Source organism: Gigantopelta aegis, chromosome 14, assembly GCF_016097555.1.
Source record: "Gigantopelta aegis isolate Gae_Host chromosome 14, Gae_host_genome, whole genome shotgun sequence".
Classification (NCBI taxonomy): domain Eukaryota; kingdom Metazoa; phylum Mollusca; class Gastropoda; order Neomphalida; family Peltospiridae; genus Gigantopelta; species Gigantopelta aegis.
The window spans coordinates 27,373,643-27,397,941 of NC_054712.1; the positions used below are offsets into that span (position 1 = coordinate 27,373,643).

The 24,299-nt window shown below is 35.8% G+C and overlaps 1 protein-coding gene across 3 annotated transcripts in view; it reads left to right on the top strand.

The window, feature by feature from the left end:
- The first annotated feature begins 2,855 nt into the window (after window positions 1-2,855).
- LOC121389006 (chromodomain-helicase-DNA-binding protein 8-like) overlaps window positions 2,856-24,299 on the top strand; it is a 104,863-nt gene continuing 83,419 nt past the window's right edge. For all 3 annotated transcript variants that reach the window (XM_041520596.1, XM_041520598.1, XM_041520597.1), the window contains exons 1-7: window positions 2,856-2,936; window positions 16,673-18,731; window positions 19,277-20,022; window positions 20,849-20,963; window positions 21,395-21,520; window positions 22,544-22,615; window positions 23,142-23,206. In XM_041520596.1, the coding sequence (XP_041376530.1) occupies window positions 16,809-18,731; window positions 19,277-20,022; window positions 20,849-20,963; window positions 21,395-21,520; window positions 22,544-22,615; window positions 23,142-23,206 (3,047 nt within the window). In that variant the 5' untranslated portion in view covers window positions 2,856-2,936; window positions 16,673-16,808. The remainder of the gene's footprint in view (window positions 2,937-16,672; window positions 18,732-19,276; window positions 20,023-20,848; window positions 20,964-21,394; window positions 21,521-22,543; window positions 22,616-23,141; window positions 23,207-24,299) is intronic.

Sequence of the window (24,299 nt, forward strand, 5' to 3'; positions counted from 1 at the left end):
CGATTCGGAAGATTTTAATTGAAGATTTGTCCATGAAAAAGGTGTGTGCAAAGATGGTGCCAAAACGTCTGACGGATGAACAAAAAGAGAAAAGAGTGGACATTTGCACTGATCTTGAGCGAACTGAACAAGAGGCAAACCTTCTAGACAGTGTTATCACAGGGGATGAGTCATGGCTATTCCAGTATGACCCGGAAACTAAAAGACAAAGCCTCTAGTGGACAACGATAACATCTCCTTGATCGAAAAAGACAAGAATGTCCCGATCCAAAGTGAAGACGATGTTAATTGTGGGGCTTTTTACATTAAAGGTATTGTGCACCATGAATATCTTCCATCTGGGCAAACGGTCAACCAGCACTTTTACAGAGAGGTTCTGGGGTGTTTAAGGGAAACGTTTCGTCGAAAAAGACCAAATCTATCGGTGAAACATTTTTTTGCACAGAAGCAAATCACAATGGAACACCCAACCAATTCGCCAGATCTCGCCCCATGTGACTTTTTTCTGTTCCCAAAACTGAAATGTTTCATGAAAGGAACCAAGGGTTAAGTAGAAGAACAAAAGTTAAAGTTTGTTTTGTTTAACGACACTGCTAAAGCACATTGATTTATTAATCATCGGTTGTTGGATGTCAAACATTTGGTAATTCTGACATATAGTCTTAGAGAGGAAACCCATTATATTGTACATAGCAAGGGATCTTTTATATGCACCATTCAACATACGGCCTTTGATCAATCTGATTAAAATTGGCTCTACTGGTTAATATCTAGACCAGTAGAGCTAATTTTAATCAGATTGGGCCTTTGATATACCAGTTGCACTGGTCGGAATGAGAAATAGCCCAGTTGGCCCACATAGGCTAATGGAGAATGATCGTAGACCGCTCGCGTCAGACTTGACCATCCAGTACGGAATACATGTACGCGTATTGTTTACAAAATTTCGTCATTTTTAAGGTCTAAAGCGCGCACAAACTCTAACCATGTACATGTTGATAGGTCTGTTGAACTCCAGTGAAAACGCACCACCCAATTTTCAGTTATTATACATTTATGGAGTTACTTTTATAGTAACACAATAACACTAAGCCTTGTATATAATTCTGGGGCCAGGCCTGTAAATTTATTGCCTACTGGTTGGAACAAAAAATAGCTCAAAAGGCCCACCGACGAGGATACATCCCAGACCGAAGCGCATTAGGCGAGCAAAATAGCATTGAGTTACGCCCCCCCCCCCCTCCCCTTAAAATGGTAACAAAAATAACTATAGAAAGAGAAGGTGATCCATATGGGCGCCTTTCTCAATATATCCGATAGGCCTACCTTCATCAATTAACTCATTCAATGATTCATTTATTCACTCACTCAGATTAGAATCAAAGACAAATTTTAACATGTTCGGGCATTTATTGTAAAATCCCTTTTACGGGCTATAAATGCAGATACATCATACACTGGGGTAGGTTTCTTTTTCTTCTCTTTTTTTCAGGGGCCGGGACGTAGCCCAGGGGTAAAGTGCCCGCTTGATGAACAGTCGGTTTAGGATCGATCCCGTCAGTGGACCCATTGGGCTATTTCTCGTTCCAGCCAGTGCACCACGACTGTTATATCAAAGGCCGTGGTATGTGTTATCTTGTCTGTGGGATGGTGCATATAAAAGATCCCTTGCTACTAATGAAAAAAATTAGCGGGTTTCCTCTCTAAGACTATGTCTAAATTACCAAATGTTTGCCATCCAATAGCCGATGATTAATAAATCAATGTACCACTGGTCCAAAGTTGTTTTTCAACACTCATGGGCCTGGGTGTTTGAATATGAACCTAGCGGACACTTTTGTCAACATTTTTTTTTGATAGCTCAATATATTAGCCTCGATCATTTGGGGGTGGAGTAGAGATTGCTGGCATCTTCCGAACCGATTATGTCGCCTGCAGTATACGCTACACTGTATATTGTAACCATTATAACATGTATTGTTTTCTTCTTCTTCTTTCTTTTCTTAATGTTGATATTATTATTCATGTCTGTATAATTCATGTACAGAAATAAATAGGCCTAATTAAATTGAATTGTATAATTAGGCTAAACCCACGGGCGTAGGGAGGTCCAAAAACGTGTATATGTGTGTGTTTATGGGGGTGGGGGGGGGGGGGGGGGGGCGGCACACACACACACACACACACAAATATATATAAAAACCATCGCTGCTACTGATACAAGTGTGTGTTGGGGATGGGGGCTTATGTGAGTTTATAGCAGTTTGAACCTTAACCATATTGGCTATAAATAGACATAGGGCCTACAAAATTTGTCAGTCGGTATGAGAATCTAATGCTTTGTTGTTAAAATGCTTTTTTTAAGAAAAAAAAACTGTTCAATTTATCGTATTCTAATGGATAGTGCTTTTAGTATGTCATTTTCCTTCCAAAAATAAATAAATAAATAAATAAACAACAAAGGCCTGGCTATTATTGTTTTACGAGATGACGCCTGTTAAAACAAATTTAGAACGTCATCCGGGCACCTGTCAAAATACGCTCCACTGATTGGTGCATTCTCCCAAAGGACTAATATTTAGAACTTACCATTGCTCTTAACAAGAGCGATTCTTATTGGTTAAAGACAACTGACGATGTCCAGCTTAAATATAAAATATACATTACATTAAGCATATTAAATGAGAAAAAATAAGCACGAATTGTTTTAGATATAGTTCTTTATTTTTCATGGTTAATATTGTAAATTGTTTAATTGTATCTGACATAAATATGATGACAAGCTATTTGAAGCCAAAGCTATTTCAGCCAATGGTGGGCTTCGTTGTGTGTGGCTGTTTGCTTTTACACACCATGCAAGATGTTGAGGGTTTAGCGGCCTAAAGTGCACAAAATCAAGTACTGTCTATGAGTGATTTTTTTTGGCCAAAGACCAGGTAAGAAAGGTTTATAGTAACGTTTATGTATATTTAATATAAATATCGTGTCTTATTTGTAAGATTGTGGTCCCATTAGTCCCTCTCTGTTCCGGATACGGTCCGTGTTTGTCAAGCTTCTGTTGTAATAATTTTCTTCAAAAGTACGAACGAAATGGCGTTCAAAGGAAACTTTTTCCATTGTTGTCATGAATTAGACACCCCAAAGTGAATTCGTATTTGAGATATGGTAGTGTTTGTTGGGTGTTAATTCCATTTTTAATGTGTGTGGTTCCATGTTCGAATCGGTCTTAATCCTTCACACACGTGCTGATGTAAACAGCGCAAGAGTACCGGGGTTACGAATACCTTCCAAGCAGGGGACACTGACACACTTGAGTGCTTTTGTTCAATCTCAAATTAGCACCAGGTCAGACGGTATACTCTTCATCTACATGCAGTGCAGAAAAGCAGAGCACAGCAAATTGCCTCTTTTGTTTATTCCATTTGTCCTTGGGATTTTGCTTTTTAAATTATTTTTTCTTCAGTGCATTCTTATGGAACCTGTGTGTATTATTGGCTTGATTTATTGGGATGGGAGTTTTGGACATTTTCTTGTGATTGCTAATAATATTGATAATCATATGTTTGGGATTTTTGTTTTTGTTATTATTTTTTTTTTAAAGTCTTCCATAAGTAATTGGCAGGTATGCCTGTGGGTGCAGAGTTTATAATTATTATTTTTTTTAAATTTCTTCAAATCACTACATTAAAATGTATGATAAAATATAAAACAAATACTAGGTAACTCATATATATTCAACTGATGACACAAAAGAACTCAAATACATATGTATTTATATATTCTATACAGAATGCCCCACATACAAAATATTTTCACTACCACCTTGCCAACATCTTTAAAAAAAACCCAGAAGCTAAAATAAAATTTCACCATTCTGTCAAGGTTACTAATTCAATCCACACACTAAAATTTGTTGTAATAAACTTTTGTTTGTAATTATAGCAACAAGTATTTTCAACGAGATCGATATAACAAAACATAATTGTTGACTATTATTAATGTTTTGCTAATTGCGAATTTAAAAAAAATAAAATAAAAAATAAGTTTTGTTTTGGCGAAAAAATTTGCGAAATATTGTTTTCTTTCGTGATTTTTTTACCGGCGTCGTGGTTAGGCCATTGGTCTACAGGCTGGTAGGTAATGGGTTCGGATCCCAGTAGTTGGGATGGGATTTTTAATCCAGATACCGACTCCAAACCCTGAGTGAGTACTCCGCAAGGCTCAATGGGTAGGTGTAAACCACTTGCACCGACCAGTGATCCATAACTGGTTCAACAAAGTCCATGGTTTGTGCTATCCTGCCTGTGGGAAGTGCAAATAAAAGATCCCTTGCTGCTAATCGGATAGAGTAGCCCATGTAGTGGCGACAGCGTGTTTCCTCTCAAAATCTGTGTGGTCCGTAACCATATGTCTGATGCCATATAACCGTAAATAAAATGTGTTGAGTGCGTCGTTAAATAAAACATTTCTTTCTTTCAACCAGTTTTGTTCAATTGATCTGCCTCATGGTGTGTATACGCGTGTGTTTGCATGTCCACGTGGCCAGTCTACTATTCAGTGGTGTACTACCAGCTGCTTGCCGTAAAGCTAGAAAATGTGTTTAAATAAAATAAAATAGTTTAAGACATGTTGCATTTTTTATATTAAATGTTTGATTACTAGCAACAACAAGTTTTACTTTTTATTAGTCATGTTTTGTTTTGCCGGTTAATGTTCTAAATCTGGATCATGTGGTTGAGTTCATTTCCACGAACTGGGTGCATTGATGAGTTTCTCACTTATATACAATCATTATTAGTTGAAACTTTCCACGTTTACAGTAACAGATTATATTTCAAACATGGTAAAATTATAATTCATTTGTACTATATCTACTGATATAATATTAGTGCCGATATGATACATCCGTCCGCCCCTTGCACAGAAATACAAAACTCGAAACCGGCGTGAAAATGAAAAAGTTTTTTTTTTCTACATGTACTATCAGTATGCTTATGCCAAGGCCGGCTCTTGTGCCCAGGACAGGTGTGTGCTACAATAGCTTGCTCTGAATGTGCACATAAAGCCCTATGATGACTTGACCTGACCTTATCAAAACTATAGTATTAGTTGATGGCCTCCTGTTTTGACGACAATTGTTTTGTAGTTGAATTTACGTGTTACGGCATGGCCGCTAACAAATTTAATAATAATTTCCTTTTAAATCATGAATGGATAATCTTTAATGAGAAATGCGCCCACAAAAAGCAATCAGAGTAGTTGTCACAACAGTAATTGGTCTAAGGGGCCTCAGTCATCCTGATAATTTCGCACCTTTGATAAAACTGACAGAACCGATTCACAAAGCTGTAAGCAGTCGGTGATCACGTCAGTCAACTACAAGATGATTTCTCATTGGTTGTGCACAGTAAAACAGTAATCTCCATTTGTCTCGCATAATGAATGAGTAGTCCCACTTGTAAAAATATTTTTGTAGGAGGTAGAGACAGACTATAGGTTATTTAAAATGCACTGTTGAGAATATTTTGTATCATAATGATATTAAAGCGTACAGAAAATAAACCATGCAGTCAAATATATATATATATATATATATACATATGGTATATATACATATATATATATATATATATATATATGGTATATATATATATATATGGTATATATATATAGTACCTTCTTGCTTCATATATCAAAGTCCATTATGTCGTCTTGTCCTATTTGATAAAGTACCTTATAAAACATAACTTATTGCTAGCCCAGACCTCGTGGTGAACAAAATTGAGGTTATTAACTGCTCCCCTGACTTAGATTATGGTCAGCCATTTAAGATATTACCCAGGGTCTTTGAATTGTAATAAAAGTCTTTAAATTCTCACAAATCATAGCCAAAGCAATGCTGATATCTTTTACAGCTGTATGCATTTGATATTTTCTAGTTTAATCTGTCAAGATGCATGTAAAAAAGCTCAATTTTTGTCATGGACAGCAATGTAAACAAACTGATTTGGTATTTTTATTGCATTCTATTGTCTTTGACCCCTGTGTAAAAGTTTTTGAAAGTCTTTGAATTTGTTTGGTCTTTAAGGCTATGAACTCTGTTACCATATTTAGCATTAATATTTAATCCTTTTGTATTCTTGTGTTACTGTCAACTTTCAACTAGTCTTGTGGAAATGATGGGGATTCAGCTTCCATTAAACCGCAAGCAAAATTAAAGAATTAGTTTGTTCTATTTGCATTCTGAAAAAAAAGGTAGGTAGGTAGAAAAAACATTTTATTATTATATATATATATATATATATATATATATATATATATATATATATATATATATATATATATATATATATATACTACTCAAAAGAATTTAAGGGTCAAAAATTTATAACCAAATAAGTTTCAGAGTGTATTAGATTGATGATGTAAACTACACCAAAAATTTAATTTATTGTTCCATATTTACAAAAAACCACAAATAAACGTCACTGTATACAAGAAAGTCACATGACATGCTGTCAAAGTTGAAGGTTGTCAAACATGGATTTTACACATTAGAACATTCGTTTAATAGTGTGTGAATCCACCCCTGGCACGAATACACTCGACACATCGTTGCCTCATGCTGTTGATCAGACGTCTGAAGAACTCTTGGGGAATGGCCTGCCACTCTGCCATAAGAAGTTGACCCAGATCATGAAGGTTGGCCGGAGGGGCATGGTTATCCCGAACTCTCCTGCCTAATTCGTCCCAAGCGTGCTCTATTGGGGCCAAGTCAGGTGAATATGCTGGCCAATCCATCCTGGCGATACCTTGTTGTCTGAGAAAGTCCGTTACCACCCTGGCGCGGTGGGGTCTGGCATTGTCATCCTGCAGAACTGCACCGCCACCAATCTGCTGAAGGCCTGGGAGAACCAACGGCCGGATAATCTCATTCAGATTGCCATCCACCACATAGAGGGGGGTCCTGTGGTGGATAGAGATGCCGCCCCACACCATGACGCTGCCACCACCGAACCGGTGACGTTGTCTAACGTTAACGTCAGCGAAGCGCTCCCCAGGACGTCTGTAGACACGAACCCGACCGTCGTTGAACTGGAGACTAAACCTGGACTCATCAGTGAACATCACTCGACCCCACTGAACACGTTGCCACCGCAGATGAAGCGTGCACCAGTGACGTCTGGTCGTTCTGTGACGTGGTAGGAGTGGTGGTCGAACAGCCTGGCGACGGCAGCGTAGATTATTGGCTCTCAGATGATTGCGTATGGTTTGATCAGACACTCGAGTTCCAGTCGCGGTCCGCAGATTGTCACGTAATCGGCGTGCAGTGGTTGTGCGTTGATGTAGAGCCATATTGGTGATGTAGCGGTCCTCTCTATTTGTAGTGCTTCAGGGTCTTCCCGAACGTGGACGATTTCGAACAGATGTTGAGGTCGGTATAGCTTCACAATTTTTTTTTTTTGATGATTACTAATGCATCTGATCGTATTTGATTAATGAAAAAGCATTAATTTCAACAATTGTACCAATAAAAATTGGATATGTGCAAGGTAAAATATCAAAAACTGATTATGTACGAAGACAAATCAGGGTTTCTGCCAGAGGGTAAAATGTGTATGGTGCCATACCCAAATTTGTTTGTAGAATATTTTTTTAAAGTTAACCTTTTGACAAAATTAATTACTTGTATCATTACTGTATGATTTTCTTAACTCTAACAGGGTGAGCACTTTACGGTCGGTCGATTGCCTATGGCGAGTCAAAATAGCATTGGGGAAGTCAAAGCCTTATCACGTGTCGCCTGTCTGGCGACCGAAAATTCCCACATATTGTATCATGTATCAAAATGCAAATAATTAATGTTTGTAAGAGATCGGAAAGTTATTTATTATTTATTTTCAACTGGTTCCCTATTAGTATCTGCGCAACCAAACACACTTCCCCAGTCTATTGAACAGTCTAAAACCATTCGGAATGCCTCGGCCAGTTTTGATTATGTATTCGGAAAACCTCGGCCACGTAAATGTATTTGTAGGTTCAATCAGAACACCTCGGCTATTTCTGTCTTTACTTTCCATTGAGTTACAATCGAAATAACTCGTCACATTCCGCTACGCTGTGTTTCGCAGAAAGATTTTGTTTACGAGCCTGAAGTTTTTCAAAGTTACATTGTGTTGGAACGTTTTCATTTCTTATGGAATATACTGAGTCTACTATACCAAACGATGTCAACAACAGCTATCATTGCCTGTGCACATGCGAGTGTTGTCAATCACACTTATTATTAATTTATTAACAGAATAATAGATAAAGTATATGTTCTAACTTGTTCCAAAATGTAATAGTATCTATTGGTTAAACTTTTAATCTGTCCTCTGAGTCTGTAGATTTCTAAACAGTCCGGTTTTGTAATTAGTTCACCGTTTGATATTGGCTCACATTAACGAATGATACTAAAGTAGTATCGGAAATAGAATAAAAATGATTGTCGTCAATTATTTCGTTCATATTAAACTGACAAGTAGATATTTTGTAAATACCTATTTAATGATACTCTACCTAATTTAGCATTTACTTGTTTGGGCTCTCATTGATGTACAAGGTGGTGTTTACTCTTGAAATTAAAATAAAGATGTCAGTAAACAGGAGATTTGTGACCTTTATTGGAACAGACTATAACACATTTTGATGGATATGTGTCAATTTCATTTACTTTTAATTTAAAACTACAAGATAACTGATTATTTTGAATTGCAGCATAAATTATTAATTTTGACCAGCATATTTAGTGAATATAAATTCAATATAAATACAGTAGAAATTTACACAATCTCAAAAGTTAGATGTGAGCATCTGTTTGTGATAAAGATTCTCCAATCATTATGCAACTTTGAGATAGCACTTTCAATACCGGAAAATAGATCACAAACTCAAAATGGTCCTTGACAGTTTTGCTCAAAAGTTACTTATAAATGTCTACAAATATTTTGTTTTGGAGAGGAATAGGGGTAAAACATCACCAGAAATGGTCCCTCACATATTGTAACAACAGTGAAATTGACATATGTTGACCAAACTTTGTTATAGTCTGTTCCAATAAAGTGCATAAATCACCTGTTTACTGACACATTTCTTTTAATTTCAAGAGTAAACACCATCTTGTACATCATGAGAGCCAAAACAAGTGAATGCTAAATTAGGTAGACTATAATTAAATAGATATTTACAAAATATTTACTTGTCTGTTTAATATGTAAAAAATAATCGACAGCACTATAGCTCACATTATTGTATGGTATTCATACAATATTCTACTACTTTATTATAGTGGTTTACTTTGTATGGTTTAGAAATACTGTTATCATTACTATCTCTTTCATAATTAAATAGTGATAGTAAATAGTGATTAACTTGTGTTGTGTGTTTATTTCTCTAGTGGATGTGATTATTGTTTGTATAGATTGCTGTCAGCTTAGTATTTTTTTTTAATACGTCCATAAACACACCTTATTCATTTCAAGACCGAGCCTTGGTAAAACATTCCAGATGTTTGATTGTGTGGGTCCAGTGACAACATTATAATTTAATTACAACAATTTGTAATAAAACTAAAACAAGTTCTGTTTCCTTCTTTTATGTTGTTATTATTGTTTGTATGATATGACAACATGTTTTTAAAGTGCAATGTAATTAAGTTCTTTTTTTTTAACGAAATTCGGTTGCAGACCATTCAAAAGTTGTATGGGCGAGTCAAAGTATTGCTGTGAGTGGCCCGATTGACCAGTCATAAAAAATCCCAAGTGCATGCCCTGCTCTAACCCTAAACTTCACCCATTTACTTTCTGGGGGAAGCCCCCATACCCCCTTTTGACTGGTTGCATTTAATTCCATAGCACCATACCCCAAAATTTCTTTCTGGCAGAAACACTGCAAATAATTGTCATTGAATGTACAGTAAAGTTTTAAGTTTGATAATTCATGTTTTTTTGTATGATCGTTTTGTTACGTTTGGTCAGAAACCAACAATATTTTATGTTATGGATAATGGAATTTTTTTTATGAATATGGATTTCGTTCCACAATCTTTAGACCCATGTGTAAAAATATTGGCTACTGGTAAGAAAACATTTACATTTGTACCTGTAAAACTTGTAAAGTTTTCCCACCTGATTTCTATGAATACCTCTTTTAGCTTTCCAAACAACTACAGGGAACACTTTGTTTTCAAAATCTAGATTAGCGATATTTCTAGTCAATTGAAAATTGATTAGCAATAGCATCTACTGTTTAATGCTTTAAAATTATGAAATCTGTGTAGAGAATTGTGACGCGATACTTAACAAATGTTGTTTTCTTATTAAAAAAAAAAATACAGAAAGTGAAAAAAAAAGAGTATAAAATTGCTACTTGAGACATACACAAACACACATGTAGTATATTCTGATGTTTAGTATTATTACCATTAGCTCCAGGCTAAGGTTGTAACCAGTAATTTTATATATATATTTATATATCTCTGATATCATTCACTTAATGCAACATATGTTGACGACGGAAATTATTGATCATAAGTTAACATCTGCCAATTAAAAAAAAATCTTAGATATAATAATATGTATATGTATGTATCTATTGATATTATTAAAACGATATTACAACATAGTTTAAATTTAGTTTTTTTAATTATATTACTTATACAGTGAAGCCCCTCAAAACCGGACCCTCATTAAATCGGAATTCCCTCAAAACCGGACGTTTTACAGAGTCCTGTGATTTGCGTATCTTTTAACTATTTGTGAATTCAAGTGATGTAAATATTTGAATGCATACAGTTATACTAATTGTATATCTAAGTTACTGCTTTCATCAGATTTATTCACCTACCTTTTTGCAAACAACCTATAGAGCTGGGTAGTATTGAAATTTCAGATTTGGTGTCAGTATTTTTGGGGTGATTTATCTCAATATCCAGTATCGGTACGGTATTCGGTACTGATACAATACTGATACCGATATCGAGCTGTATTTTCGGTATACTCAGCTTAAAATGCTTGCCCGAGGTAAGTCTCACCCACTAATTTCATCAAAATAAAATTAAATTCCATACACCAAGCCTTCATCTCTCTTCTTTTTGGGCAATTCCATGATAACGGAATTACGAGTTGAAGAGATATTTCAGGCATTAAACTTGGCTAGTTCACATAAGAAAAATTATAATGATGTAACTATGTAATTAATACACTAGTACTGCACTAGTGCTTGTTATGGGCAGAAGTGAGACTCCCTACTGCAAGGTGTAGTGGATGAGTACTTAATTAAAGTTTGGTAACGGAATTACGTAAAAATGGACACCATTTTTACGGGCACCGCAAAGCATCAACAAACTCTGTGAAGTGTGATGAAATAATTATTTATTTTCATGATGGAATGATGACCTAATGACTTGTGATTAACAAAATAGAAATTATATTACAAATTATCTTTTCATAATTTTGTTGTACAACAGTGAATGCCGATAACGGAATTACACAGTTCGGTAACGGAATTAACGCTCTGAATTTACATTTAAAAAACAATATTTATTTACTTTAAATTTGATTTGCAAATATGTTGCATAATTTTATAAGGCCAAGTAAAAAAATTTGTTTGGTTCCTGTAGTTAGGGAAAACTTCTTTTTTCTTTTTTTTTTCCACCCATTTTCGAGCTAATATTTCCTGAATTTTTAGTATAGCAGATTAATATATTAAAAGCTCTTTCTTTGTGTTACAGTGCAACTGACAATACATACTCTAATGAGAATCATTAATTATTTTCTATAAAAAGAAAAACATGTCGAAACCTAGTGCAACCACAATCGGTATTAATGTAAACACCACCCAAAACTAATACTACACGGTATGGTTATAAACTACGATAACACTAAAATAACACTATAATTTGTTCATTGGAAAAAAGTTTTAATATCAAAGGTCTGATCCACAACATGGTTACACACCCTCACAACTACAGCAACAACACTGATCTTCCCGGCCTATTTCATTGCCAGTATTGCAGTAACAAAATGTACATCATGAACACAACGCAGATGTCAATAAAAATTAACAAAATAAGTTAACAAAAAGATCTCCATACTAACTATCCTCATAGCAGAGATATCAAAAGAAAACAACTATTTTCAGGAAAACAGTTTCCCTTTTGGTCGTCCATATGGACACTGCACAGTATCTTTGCACTGTTGACAAAGAGGTGAAACAGGTTTGTATTTTTGCTTTTAAAGGTCTGATCCACATGGTTACACCCCCTCACAACTACAGCACTGAAGACGCTATTAAATGTGAAAAGAGTTGTCATTTCTTAAGGTTTTGGTTACTACCAGTTCATTTCAAATGCCATGGATATCATCATATTTAATAATAAATACAGGGGTTATTTGTCAAACAAATGCAAAATATTGATAGAGTTGATGTCTAAATATTTAATTTAAGTAATCTTTTCAGCATAATTGGCTATTTTCATGTTTACTCTGTTTAACATTGAATCGTAACTCGGTATTTCTAGAAGTTCGATTACGTTTTAGGGAATTCCCCTACCAAAATAGACTGGAAATTTGTATCATTCTGCTTTTTAACAGTAAACTAGCGTAACATTTTCAAGATTGGATGTACAAGTTCCGAATGAGTACGAGAATACGTCCAAGAGCATGTGGTGTCAATGGCGTCTTCCATTTACAGAGTAAAATGTCAAAAATGTGCTCATTCAAATTAAATAATATTACACATGTATTTAAATCAATTTCAAATGAAATGACATTCAAGGAATCGGAACACCTCGTCACATTCTGCTACGCTTATATTTCGTGGAAATGTACGAGGAGTTCCGAATGGCTCTCGGAAGCTTTTCATTTGGAACTCTACTGAAGTAAAATTGCGCGAAGTGTTCCGGGTCTTCTGGTAACGAGATCTTGGACTGACAGATCTCGTGGCATCTCTCTGCAGTTGTTGTTTTTAGAGTCGACGAAAATTAGGATTGATATTAATGGATTATTAAATAAAATAGGTGGAAAAAAAAGGGGGGGGGGTGGGGAGGTTAAAAAAAGTTTAGGGTCGGCACCAAAAATCTAGGGACGGTTGGGTAACCGGAACCAAACTATTTTCTTTACTACGCCTAAGTTAAATAATAATTCAGTATATTTGTTTTAAGCATTCATACTAATATTTCAAATGATAACTAGTTTCAATATCGGTAACATGTATACATACATGTATATGAGTGGAGATTTAAACTAGCACTAAACTGTGTACATATTACGGTACATAGTAAATGTTTAAAATGTTTGACAGCAATTGAAAAAATATATAATTCTTGAACAGTGACATTGTTAATGACAAAGACCGGCCTCGGTGGCGTCGTGGTTAGGCCATCGGTCTACAGGCTGGTAGGTACTGGGTTCGGATCTCAGTCGAGGCATGGGATTTTTAATCCAGATACCGACTCCAAACCCTGAGTGAGTGCTCTGCAAGGCTCAATGGGTAGGTGTAAACCACTTGCACCGACCAGTGATCCATAAATGGTTCAACAAAGGCCATGGTTTGTGCTATCCTGCCTGTGGGAAGCGCAAATAAAAGATCCCTTGCTGCCTGTCGTAAAAGAGTAGCCCATGTAATGGCGACAGCGGGTTTCCTCTAAAAAAACAGTGTCAAAATGACCATATGTTTGACGTCCAATAGCCGATGATAAGATAAAACATCAATGTGCTCTAGTGGCGTCGTTAAATAAAACAAACTTCTTTTGTTAATGACAAAGAGAATTACACCAGGTCAGAGGAACACAGGCCAATTACAATTATATAGAGTGACCGTCAAACATCTAGATTGTATTACGGTAAGTGAAAGATATTGTGCCTAATATTAGTAATAATAAAATTCCTCATCTATCTGAGGTTATGGTAACATACATGAAAATGTTTAAAATACCAGTATTTTCTTTTTTGGCCATTTTAAGAATTTTACTCAAATTAGATTTCCTTGTAAAGACAGTATTAACACTATAAAACGGTTGCTTTCTTTTTGTCAACTATATACATTTAAAAGCATAATATTCGTAATTAGAATGATACTTTCCATTTTCTGGATATCCTGTCATTTAAATATAAATTATAAAATACATGTACAGTCAATAAATGCCTTTGAATAAAGTAAAATTAAAGTTTGATTCAAGTAAATATGTTATGTTACATTTCCACTTTCTGGGCCCTGTATATGTTTATAGATATCTACAGAGCTTGAAATAGTGGCCTGTAAAAAGTGAAAAGAAGTCTTTCTTTTTTTTAAATCTTGCAAGTTAAATAAACATTCACCTGCTTAAAATTAACTAAAAATCGCAAGACATTTTTAAAAAGACATGTAAGTACGATCATCTCATCTTCTATTTAGCTGAGGCCGAGCTCATAATTCTAGTACATTTTAATTTTATAATGCTCGATCTAAACTACATATCAGAGGTCCTAATTTTCCACACATTGTTCCAAACCCTACATTCACGTTGTGCTGTCTGATAGTGCATATAAAAGATCCTTTGCTGCTAATCGAAAGAGTAGCCCATGAAGTGGCAACAGCGGGTTTTCTCTCTCAATCTGTGTGGTCCTTAACCATGTTTGACGCCATATAACTGTAAATAAAATGTGTTGAGTGCGTCGTTAAATAAAAAAAAAAAAATCTTTTTTTCTTTTATTAATGATTTTCATGTTTTATTTAAATATATATTGGCACATAAACATTAAATATAGTTTCATTTTTAATTCCTATATATTCATTCTTTAGATGCAGACACAACACAGCAGTATACATCCTAATGTAGATCTACTCAGTAACTAGGTATATAACTATAAGATGCACATAACAAGTGTCGGTACTAATAGTAATAGACGCCATCATGTGTGTTCATGTAGGATAGAAAAAGTACAACAGAGGTGGTGGAAATTTCATCCCAGAACGAGGTTTGCCAACTGCTAGGGTCAAAATTTCCACCACTGAGGTTGTACTTTATATGATGGAAGTCTTTTTCTCCCATCCATTTGATAAATAAATCATAATTTTACACAAACAAACAAAAAAAAAATATTTGACCATTTTATCATAAATAAACTACACTATCCTGTTTTCCGCGTCTGTTTCATGTTAAATATAATTTAACACTACAAATTAACAAGACAGCTTTTATAATGAAGGTTTTAATAACAAAATATTAATCTAAAACTAATCAATTCACATTAATATAATGTCATATATTGCCAACAACGTAACTCCCCAGTTAAACTCGATGGCTTCATAGACTATACAAGACAGATTTATTCCATATGGGCTGACGTCATGGAATGAGTCTTTTGCATAGCCAGGAATGGGAGAAAATAAGAATAGTGATATGAATAACAAGATTAAAAGTGACATAAATACTCATCAGTCATGTTTAATAGTATGTCTGTATAGGAAATTTATATTAAAAATAATTTTAAAATATGCAAAACCTTTTTAACAGTTTTTGATTATTCTGATCGCTTCTTCTCTTTTGATTCTTTGTACCTACCCGATAGATACCGCACTTTACAAGGATCTTTTCGGGTCCAATCGACATAATATTATGTTAAATATTGCGTACAAAAATGAATTCCATAAATACATCCTCATTTGGGGGAAAAGGCCAGTGTAAGGCCACCACAGCCCATCTAAACTTTCCTCTGTGAAGCACGTGTTACATCCAGTTGTTAATATATTTTTAAAAGGCTTTTAACTCTTTTTTTTGGAATTGTATTGAAAATGTGTTGGAATTGTTTAATTTCAAAATATCAATTAAAAAACTTTGATAAAACTTTCTATATTTCAACCTCTTCAAAAGAGTTTTTTAAAAATCTAATTTGAAATTAGAACATGGATGTAGACTATAAGTATTAAAATCAGTTAACCTTTTATTTCCTGTTAACAAAATAAAAATCGCTAAAGAACTTGCAACCTAGCAACAACTTAGAAACCTAATTTAAAACCAAAACATTTTCGTCAATGCATGGACTGTTCCATGAGAGAGATTTTTCTGTAGCTACTGTACGTATGCATAATTCTAACACAAGTTCATATGATTGAGCTGAAAGGGCTTAAATAATATATCTTTTTGAACCATGATATGCAAGTTTAATTATTATTATTATTTAGATTTTTATATTTCTTTTGAATTCAAAGTAAGCAATAGCAAGACCAATTTGTTGTTTATGTTTTAGATTCTTTTCTTGGTTGACAGGAAATAGTTTGCAGTGTAGTGGATTTTGTATGAAAATGTACAGCCAAATACAGTATTAAATACACAAAAGCACATTAAATATGACCATGGTTTATGTTTTGTAAGTCCAAAACAAGTGATCGCAAAGGTATGAGTGCAAAACAATAGCAGTAACTTGGTTTTGTTTTTTGGGTTGTGAAGTTGGTCTTTTTGTATTGAAAATGAGAAAACAATAAAATAACCCATTTTTCTATCTTGGCATTATTTGAGAACATGTATTTTTGAAACCCTAGGTTTATTTCACTGAATATTTAACCATTCTTTTGAAGTTGTCTTGTCCAAAGTTAAAATCTAACACTAAAATAACATATACTGATGGAAGGTTTTGTTTGTTTGTCACAGGAACTGGTGGAGCTATCTACTGGTCCAGTCTTGTACTATGTAGACTATGGACAACAACTGAGGAAGTTGCCTATCAAGATTGACATTGGCAGGAGCCTCTATTGGGAGTGCTCGTTTGATATCTAATGAGCAAACAATGAGCTTATTTGAGTCAGACACGAGTTTCTTGGAGGAACTGACTGGCCCGGGGAGTACGGCAATGGGTTCTGAGGTGATGTCGAGGATGGGCAACGGCATCATGAGCCCAGCGATGCAACAGCAAGTGACACAACAACAGCCAGAAGCCATGATGATGGGACAACAACAGCAGCCTCCTGGACAGACGTCTTACGGCCAGATGCAAAGCTTTTCTCAGGAATCTTTTAGAACTATTGGATCTCAGAACACTGTGATAGCAAATCAGCAGTACCAAGCGGATGAATATAATCAGTATTCATCTGTACCGAAACTACACCATATCAATGATCAGATGATGTCTGGTGAAGCGGGCTCCAACATGATGCAGCAGCAACAAAAACAGCAGCAGCAACAACAGTTTATAAGTCCACCGTCTGCTCAACATATGATGCAGCCACGTCATGGTGGTTATCAGAATTACGGAATGTCTCCTGGTCCTCGTATGCCAAAACCACAACAAATGGGAGCCATGCAGAATTCTGGGTGGAATCAGACACAAATGAGTCCAACCCATCTTCAGTACGTTTCTCAGCAGCAGCAGATGAACAGCAGTACAGGTCAGATGTCGTACGTTCCTCAGCACGACTACTCTATGTCCAACTCATGTCCTCCTGTTCAACGTCTTGCCCACTATCCTGATACAGGACAGCCCACGGGACAGACTAGTCCATACATGGGATCTCCACCTGCAGGAAGTCATGTTCCTATGGCACCATCATCTAGTCCTGTTTCTGGAAATATGATGGGCCAAATGCAGCAGGGTCCTGGAAAACCGTCTCAGGTTTTTCAACAAGGTCCTGCAGAGTCGCAAGTTTCAATGGGGATGTCTGGGTTTGGTGTGGCCCAGCAGTATCCAAGTGACTACATGGCTCAGAGGGGACAGATGAATTCGGTATCGTCAGCACAGACAAGCAAGCTTCAGCATTACTCCTACCCAGCTCCAAATCAGCAGACCTCTCAGAAAATTTCACCGAACATTAACGACACTTCCTCTCTGACACACTTCCCAAATCAGACTTCAGCAAACATGCCGGTTACTTACAGGCCCAACTTCTCTGGTATACCTCAACAACGAGCCACTACGCCTTCCCCACGACCAGTGCCCACTCCTCCGACTCAGCTGGCTGTGAACCATTCTAACAACACTCAAGGCACATTTGGTCAATCGAGCCTACAACAATTAGAACAGCTCGTTCCTCAGATGGGAAGTATCTCCAATACAAACCCTTTTCAAAGTGTGATGCAGACCTCGCCCGGGTCGAACGTAAACCTTGGTCAGAAGGCTCCGGTTTATAGCAACAGTAGCTTCCAAGCTACCACTGTGATTTCCTCAAGCGAGGTGCCAAGTTCCGTGCAATCAGGGATGGGTATATCAGTGAATATACCCAATCCCAATCATTCTCTTGGACCCGTAAGCCCTAGTCAAAACATTATGAAAGGACTGCCCAATCAGCAGAACATGAACATTGAGATCCAGCACCTGCAGCAACAGATTCAGCAGCTGTACAGCATGTCTCAGACCCAGGAGATTCAGCAGCAGATGCTCGACCTGCAGGAGAGGGTGAGGATACTCAAAGCACAGCAGCAGCAGAAGATTCTCCAGATGCAGCAGCAGCAGCAGCAGCAGAGGCAACAGCAGCCAATGGGTATGGCACAATCGGGACAGCCGGGACGCATCATTATGGGACAGCGGCCACGCATGCCACTGCAGCAGGTTCTTCCACAACAGAAGCAGATGCTAGTCATTCAGGTGGTGGAGCAGCAACAACAACAACCACTCTCTCAGTCATCTCAATCAGCAGTCATGTCGCCAACACCACCGAGGACGCCCCAAATGATAGCTACATCCTCACCGCAGAGAGTCCAGCAACCATTTATGCAGGTAATAGTTGTTTTGAGTTTGCTCGCTCAAGGATAAAGTGAGTTCATTTTTACTGAATTCAAAAGTGCCAGCATTTTGGAGCAAGATGTGATTCTCTTTCATATATGAGTATGTTTTAATTTTTGCATAATTTTTTTTTGTATTCTGCGATAGTTACAAGAAAGTTGATTTTTTTTGCACTTCAATATGACAGAAATTTGCATATATGTAACTATTTACACTGATTTAATACAAAACTTTTGTGGTCAACATTAAAACTTCTTTTTTAAATTATCACAATGCTAGTAATGAATTTGTGTGGTTAAAGCTATAATTTTTCAATTTAGTGCATTAAGTCGAGTGCTTGCATGAAGTGCTGTGGTTGTATGATTGAACTCCCTTGGTGGACCCATTCTCATCCCATTAAAAATTATGCATCTTGAATCCAAAATTTAATATACATGTACTTGTAAGCAGTTGATCAATCTACATTGCATTCTCTGACTAAAGATAAACCTGAATTTGTACATATCAATAATAACTGTTTTTTCTTTTCTTCATTTTAGCCTTCAACACCTAACAATCAGTCAGAACAGTCTTTTCAACCATCTACCTCACAACCTCTAACAATGGAACTGGATTCCTTTGTCCAGTCACCCCCTCTGACCTCATCTGTGGTACCTCCGCTAAACATGTCCGAATCACTAGAACCGTCCCTGGAGGACCCCATTCCTCTGAGTCCACCCACCCTTGATACCCTGACATCATTTGCCGATAACGACAAGGAGAACTGTGGTCAGGAGATTTTAGTCGATGAAACCAAAGCTCAAAGTCAGCCTCAGCTTGCTGTGGTCGACCCTATTGGTCAGGTTCAGGTCACTAGTAACACACAGGTCACAGCAGGATCATTTTCGCCTGTGCCAATTCCATCAACTGTCCCTGGTCTTGTGACAGAAACAATTCTCAATTCATCAGACACGACAAAGAAATCGCCAAAGAAACCGCGTAAAAAGAGAGAGCCAAAACCGAAGGGGGAAAAGCCGGAGAAGAAAGAGAAAAGTCCACGGGTGCGGAAGAAGAAGAAGAAAGAAGAAGCGGTTGTGGTTGCGGTCACAGTTGCCGAATTGGACCCAGCAGCTGGTACTGAAGGGTTGTTGTCGGTGGACGGATTGGTCATTGATGTGGGTTCCACGGTTCCTTCTTTGCTAACAGTATTAGACGCAGAGGCTGGTGAGAAGAAAGAAAAGAAGGAAGATATCAAGAAAGAAAAGAAACCCAAAACACCAAAGCCAAAAACACCAAAGAAAAAGAAGTAAGTGCACACTCGGTCGATGTTAAATTAGTCGCTGATGGAAAGCTTCAACCATTTGATAACTTAATGAAACAAATACAGTTTTTCTCGTTTTTAGATCTGTGTACACCAATCAATATGTTAGGTGTTAACTGTCGATTTTTGACAGGAGTAGAGGTTAAGAAATATTTCCATTCGCCTTGGGGGAATAGTAGCCTAGAAAAGTTGTAATCCTCCTTTAAAAACCCCATTAGTGCTCCATGTCCCCATTATTGGTTAGAACTATTTGTCTGAAAGATGAACAACATTTATAGCCTATTCTGAGAAGACAAATCTCAAACGTTTTTAATTACATGTATTACGGATCTGCCAACCTTAAAAATAATGAAATAAGTAAAAATTTAAATCAATATTGGAATATATCAACTAGTCAGGAAAACTAGCATCATATAAATTGTAATCACCAGCGATTTCTACTTGCCTGGGGTATGAGCATTACTTTTAATTATCACAACTTAAGTAAAATAACTTGTTAATGACATATTCTTTAAAGGTAAGAATATGGAATTCCATTAGTCTGGAAGATTTTAACACTTCTTTCCTTCACAGGATAAAGCCTTTATTCTACATCATTAATTAACTACTATTATTATGGAGTTTTTTTTTTCATTTTCCACAAGTTATCTTTGAAAAGTTATATGTTATCCATATATACACAAACCTCTGTTACTGCATGAGCTCAAGATATCTACTTCCACCACCAACTGTTACGTTTACGTAGGTTTGGTCCCTTCAGTGTCTACTGCATGTATGTTTTGTAGATCTACAATACAGTTAATATTTTCAGACCGCCACCTACCTTTCTGAAAAAGAAGAAAAAGTCTAAACGAGGATTATCATCCGACTGTTCGGATCTCGATATATCTCCTCCTAGCTCTCCCAAGGAAGAAGATGAGTCTCTGGTAGGTTCAAAGAAGACTTCACGATGAATCTTGTGATGAAAATACATTTCAAGCAGCTGATTATCATCATAATAAATAATAAAATTGGGTACAAAAAGTAACCCTGAATAATTATAGACCTACAAGCAACAAGTTATATTTAACAAAAGCTGCTGGAATATATTTCATTTTTGCTACTTTATGTCATTGAAAATTCCAAAAAACTGAAAAACCCTGCCTATTATTTAAAAGTGGTTTAAAATATTGTTTAATCAAATGTGTGCACTGTAAACTTTAAAAATATCACATATTGTTTAATCAGAAAATATGCTATTTGACTAAATTAGTCGAAAAATCTATAGCCAAGTTTAAGTTTATTTACTTTTCAAATTGGTCTTTTGACAATTTAAGTATGAAATTTTTTCGACAAATTCATCTTTACGATTTTACAGAAGCGTCGTTCATCCAGAAACACCAATAGGAAGAAGTACTTGGATGATGTGGATATTAACTTGTCGGATGACGAGAATACTAACGTTGATATAGAAGGCATGGATGGACCTCTAACTATGAAAACGGTGTGGCTTTATTTGTATCAAGGATTTCTCCAATACTACTGTTTTGTAGTTTCGTAAACTGTTTTTACATACATACAGTGAACAAAATAGCTCTACTTCCAGGTTTTCTGAATATTTTCAATTTTGTTTACTGTTAATACTTCGATAAGTGACTACTTTTTAAATGCAGTGTCACATATGGCAGATAACCTACTACAGACAGATTTGCACGGATTACATTGGTATGTTTCTCTTCAGTTGACAGTATGGGTGTCACGATACACCTACCTCACGATACAATACACATCACGATACATAACCCGTGATACACTATTTATCATGATATTGGATTCACAATGTTTTATCAAGAAATTGAAGCTTGGGTGAAATAATTTTTAAATAAGAAATAAACATGATAAAAGTGAAACAGATTAAACAGTTTTAATGTGGAAAGACCGCATCATAGACAAGGCACATATTCTCCATCTACTTCACTGTTCTTTCTTGAAGGTTCTTCACAACAAAATTAAAATATGAATCGATACACAAGCAAGGGTATCATGTATCATATCATCAGCAGTAGTATCGTGATACACTGATACATCGGTGTATTCTGAAACTCATTTCCATAAGCTTTTTTGCAGACATTTCAAAAAGCTAACATTGGTTTTAAAAGGGCAGCTCCTTTTATAGATATATAACTGTAATTCACTTTTATACCAAAATACTGATAACCAGTGAAATATGATGACATGTAGCTGGTTGAATAAAGGTGTTTTTTAGGGGGGTTTTCAGCATATACACAATACATGTAAATTATGCTAGTCTAGAAAATTATGCATGTGTATAAATTTTGCAACTTGAAGTTGGATGCGAACAACATTAAATTTATATGTTAGGTGTTAACTGTCCCCCATTGCTTCTGGTGATAAATAAAAAAAATAATAATACTATTTTATTCTACTTAGCAGGACAGCAGTTGTGCTACCCTGCCTTTAATGTACTGTTTATATCTGCGGTTTATATAGGTGTTTTCTTTATCAGGACAACTCTGATGAGGATGCTGTTGTGGTGGAGAAAATACTTGGTGTTAGAATGAGGAAGAGAGATAAGGAGGTGAGTGGAGAAACCAAAATTTTACTTTAATAGTATTTGCCAACACAGGCTTTAATGATCGCTGTTTACTAAGTACTTGTCTATAAAGGGTACTTGAAGATATACATCATTGATTTTTTTTTTAACATTTACTGACCGAATTTAGAACATTCCATGCTTTCACGAATCCCAGATTATGACACAAAATCTAAAAAAAAAATTAAGATTCGGGCAGAATCCGAAAGAAAAAAATAATACAAATTCATTTCCTAATTTAGCATGTATATCTGTAAATATTTTATTGGTTTAAACTGGTCTCAGTGACATAGTGGTTAAGCTGTTGGCTGTAAAGCTGGTAAGGTCTGTTTTATGCATCCAAGTACTGACTGCTTTCTTTCACAAGGAAGTACATTATGTACAGCCATTTGTTTAGGAGAGAGCATGGATTTATTTCCTGTTGTATTTTCCTCCTCCAGCTTTGTTTAAGCATTTTTAAGAACATTTTTATAATGTGTTTCCATTTGAATAAAAGGAATTGAATTTTTAGGAACTTGAAGAAAACCCCGATGCCCCAGAAGAGGAAGAAGAGTTCATTGTCAAGTACAAGAACTAGTGAGTCTGTCTGAAAATATTTTATTGTGATCTTGCCTTAACCTTTAGACTATCAAAAACCACGTTGAGTGGGTACAAGTTTATAATTTTTACTCACATATATTCACTTAAATGTTTAATAAATACATGAAATAAAGTTCATATATGAATCGGTAAGTATTATTTTCGTGTCTTTTTTTTGTAATTTTTATTATTTTAGATTGGCTAATGGTGATTAAAATTAGACAAAAAATTGAAAAAGTTGCGTTTACTTACGGGCATTTGTGGCCAGCTGTCCAGTATTTATGTCCATTATTCCCGATAAGTGGTTTTCTGACCAGAATTTTTTTTTAAACCCGAACTACGATTCATATTGCAATATTTGGTAATTTTCGTTGTTGGTAAAACGATCAAATTTATTATCAAATTAGCTGTTACAATCAGCTATCGATCCCTGAAAATTACCGCGACGTGCTGCCATTGTTATCAAGCGAAAATACTTGCCGAAAACCTTCAAGGTATTTTCAATTGAAAAAATCTAAACAAAAACCACCATTTTGAAAAAAAATCTTTTTTCTTTAATTATATTTCCGTTTCCGGTGAGTGTCGTGTGCAAAACGGCGGGAAATATGAATTGGGGAATGCACTGTATACAGTGTATAGTATATCGACTGACGTGACATCGGGCGATATATCTCACCTGCAGTAGTCAGAAGGTTAAGTCAAAAAGTGAGTTATGGGTATTAATTTTTTTAAAGCGGTGGTGGCAATGGGATCAACTTTTGCATTTAGCTTAACCTTAAATTGTTATTTATTAAATTTATTATTATTAAAACAATTTCTTCATTCTTTGAACGCTCAGGCAGGTACCCCAATGGCTCATACAAATGCCTTTGTGTGCTGCAGGTTTTTCTTGGGGCTGAAGTTTTTGTTTTTAAGAAGTAGATTAATCCTTAATGATGCATTGCAAATTATTTCTTGATTAACCAAATCAGTTTATGTTTGGAAAATACTTAATTCCATGCAATTGCTGTTGATATTACCACTTATTTACAAGTATTTTACCAGCCTCGGTGGCGTCGTGGTTAGGCCATCGGTCTACAGGCTGGTAGGT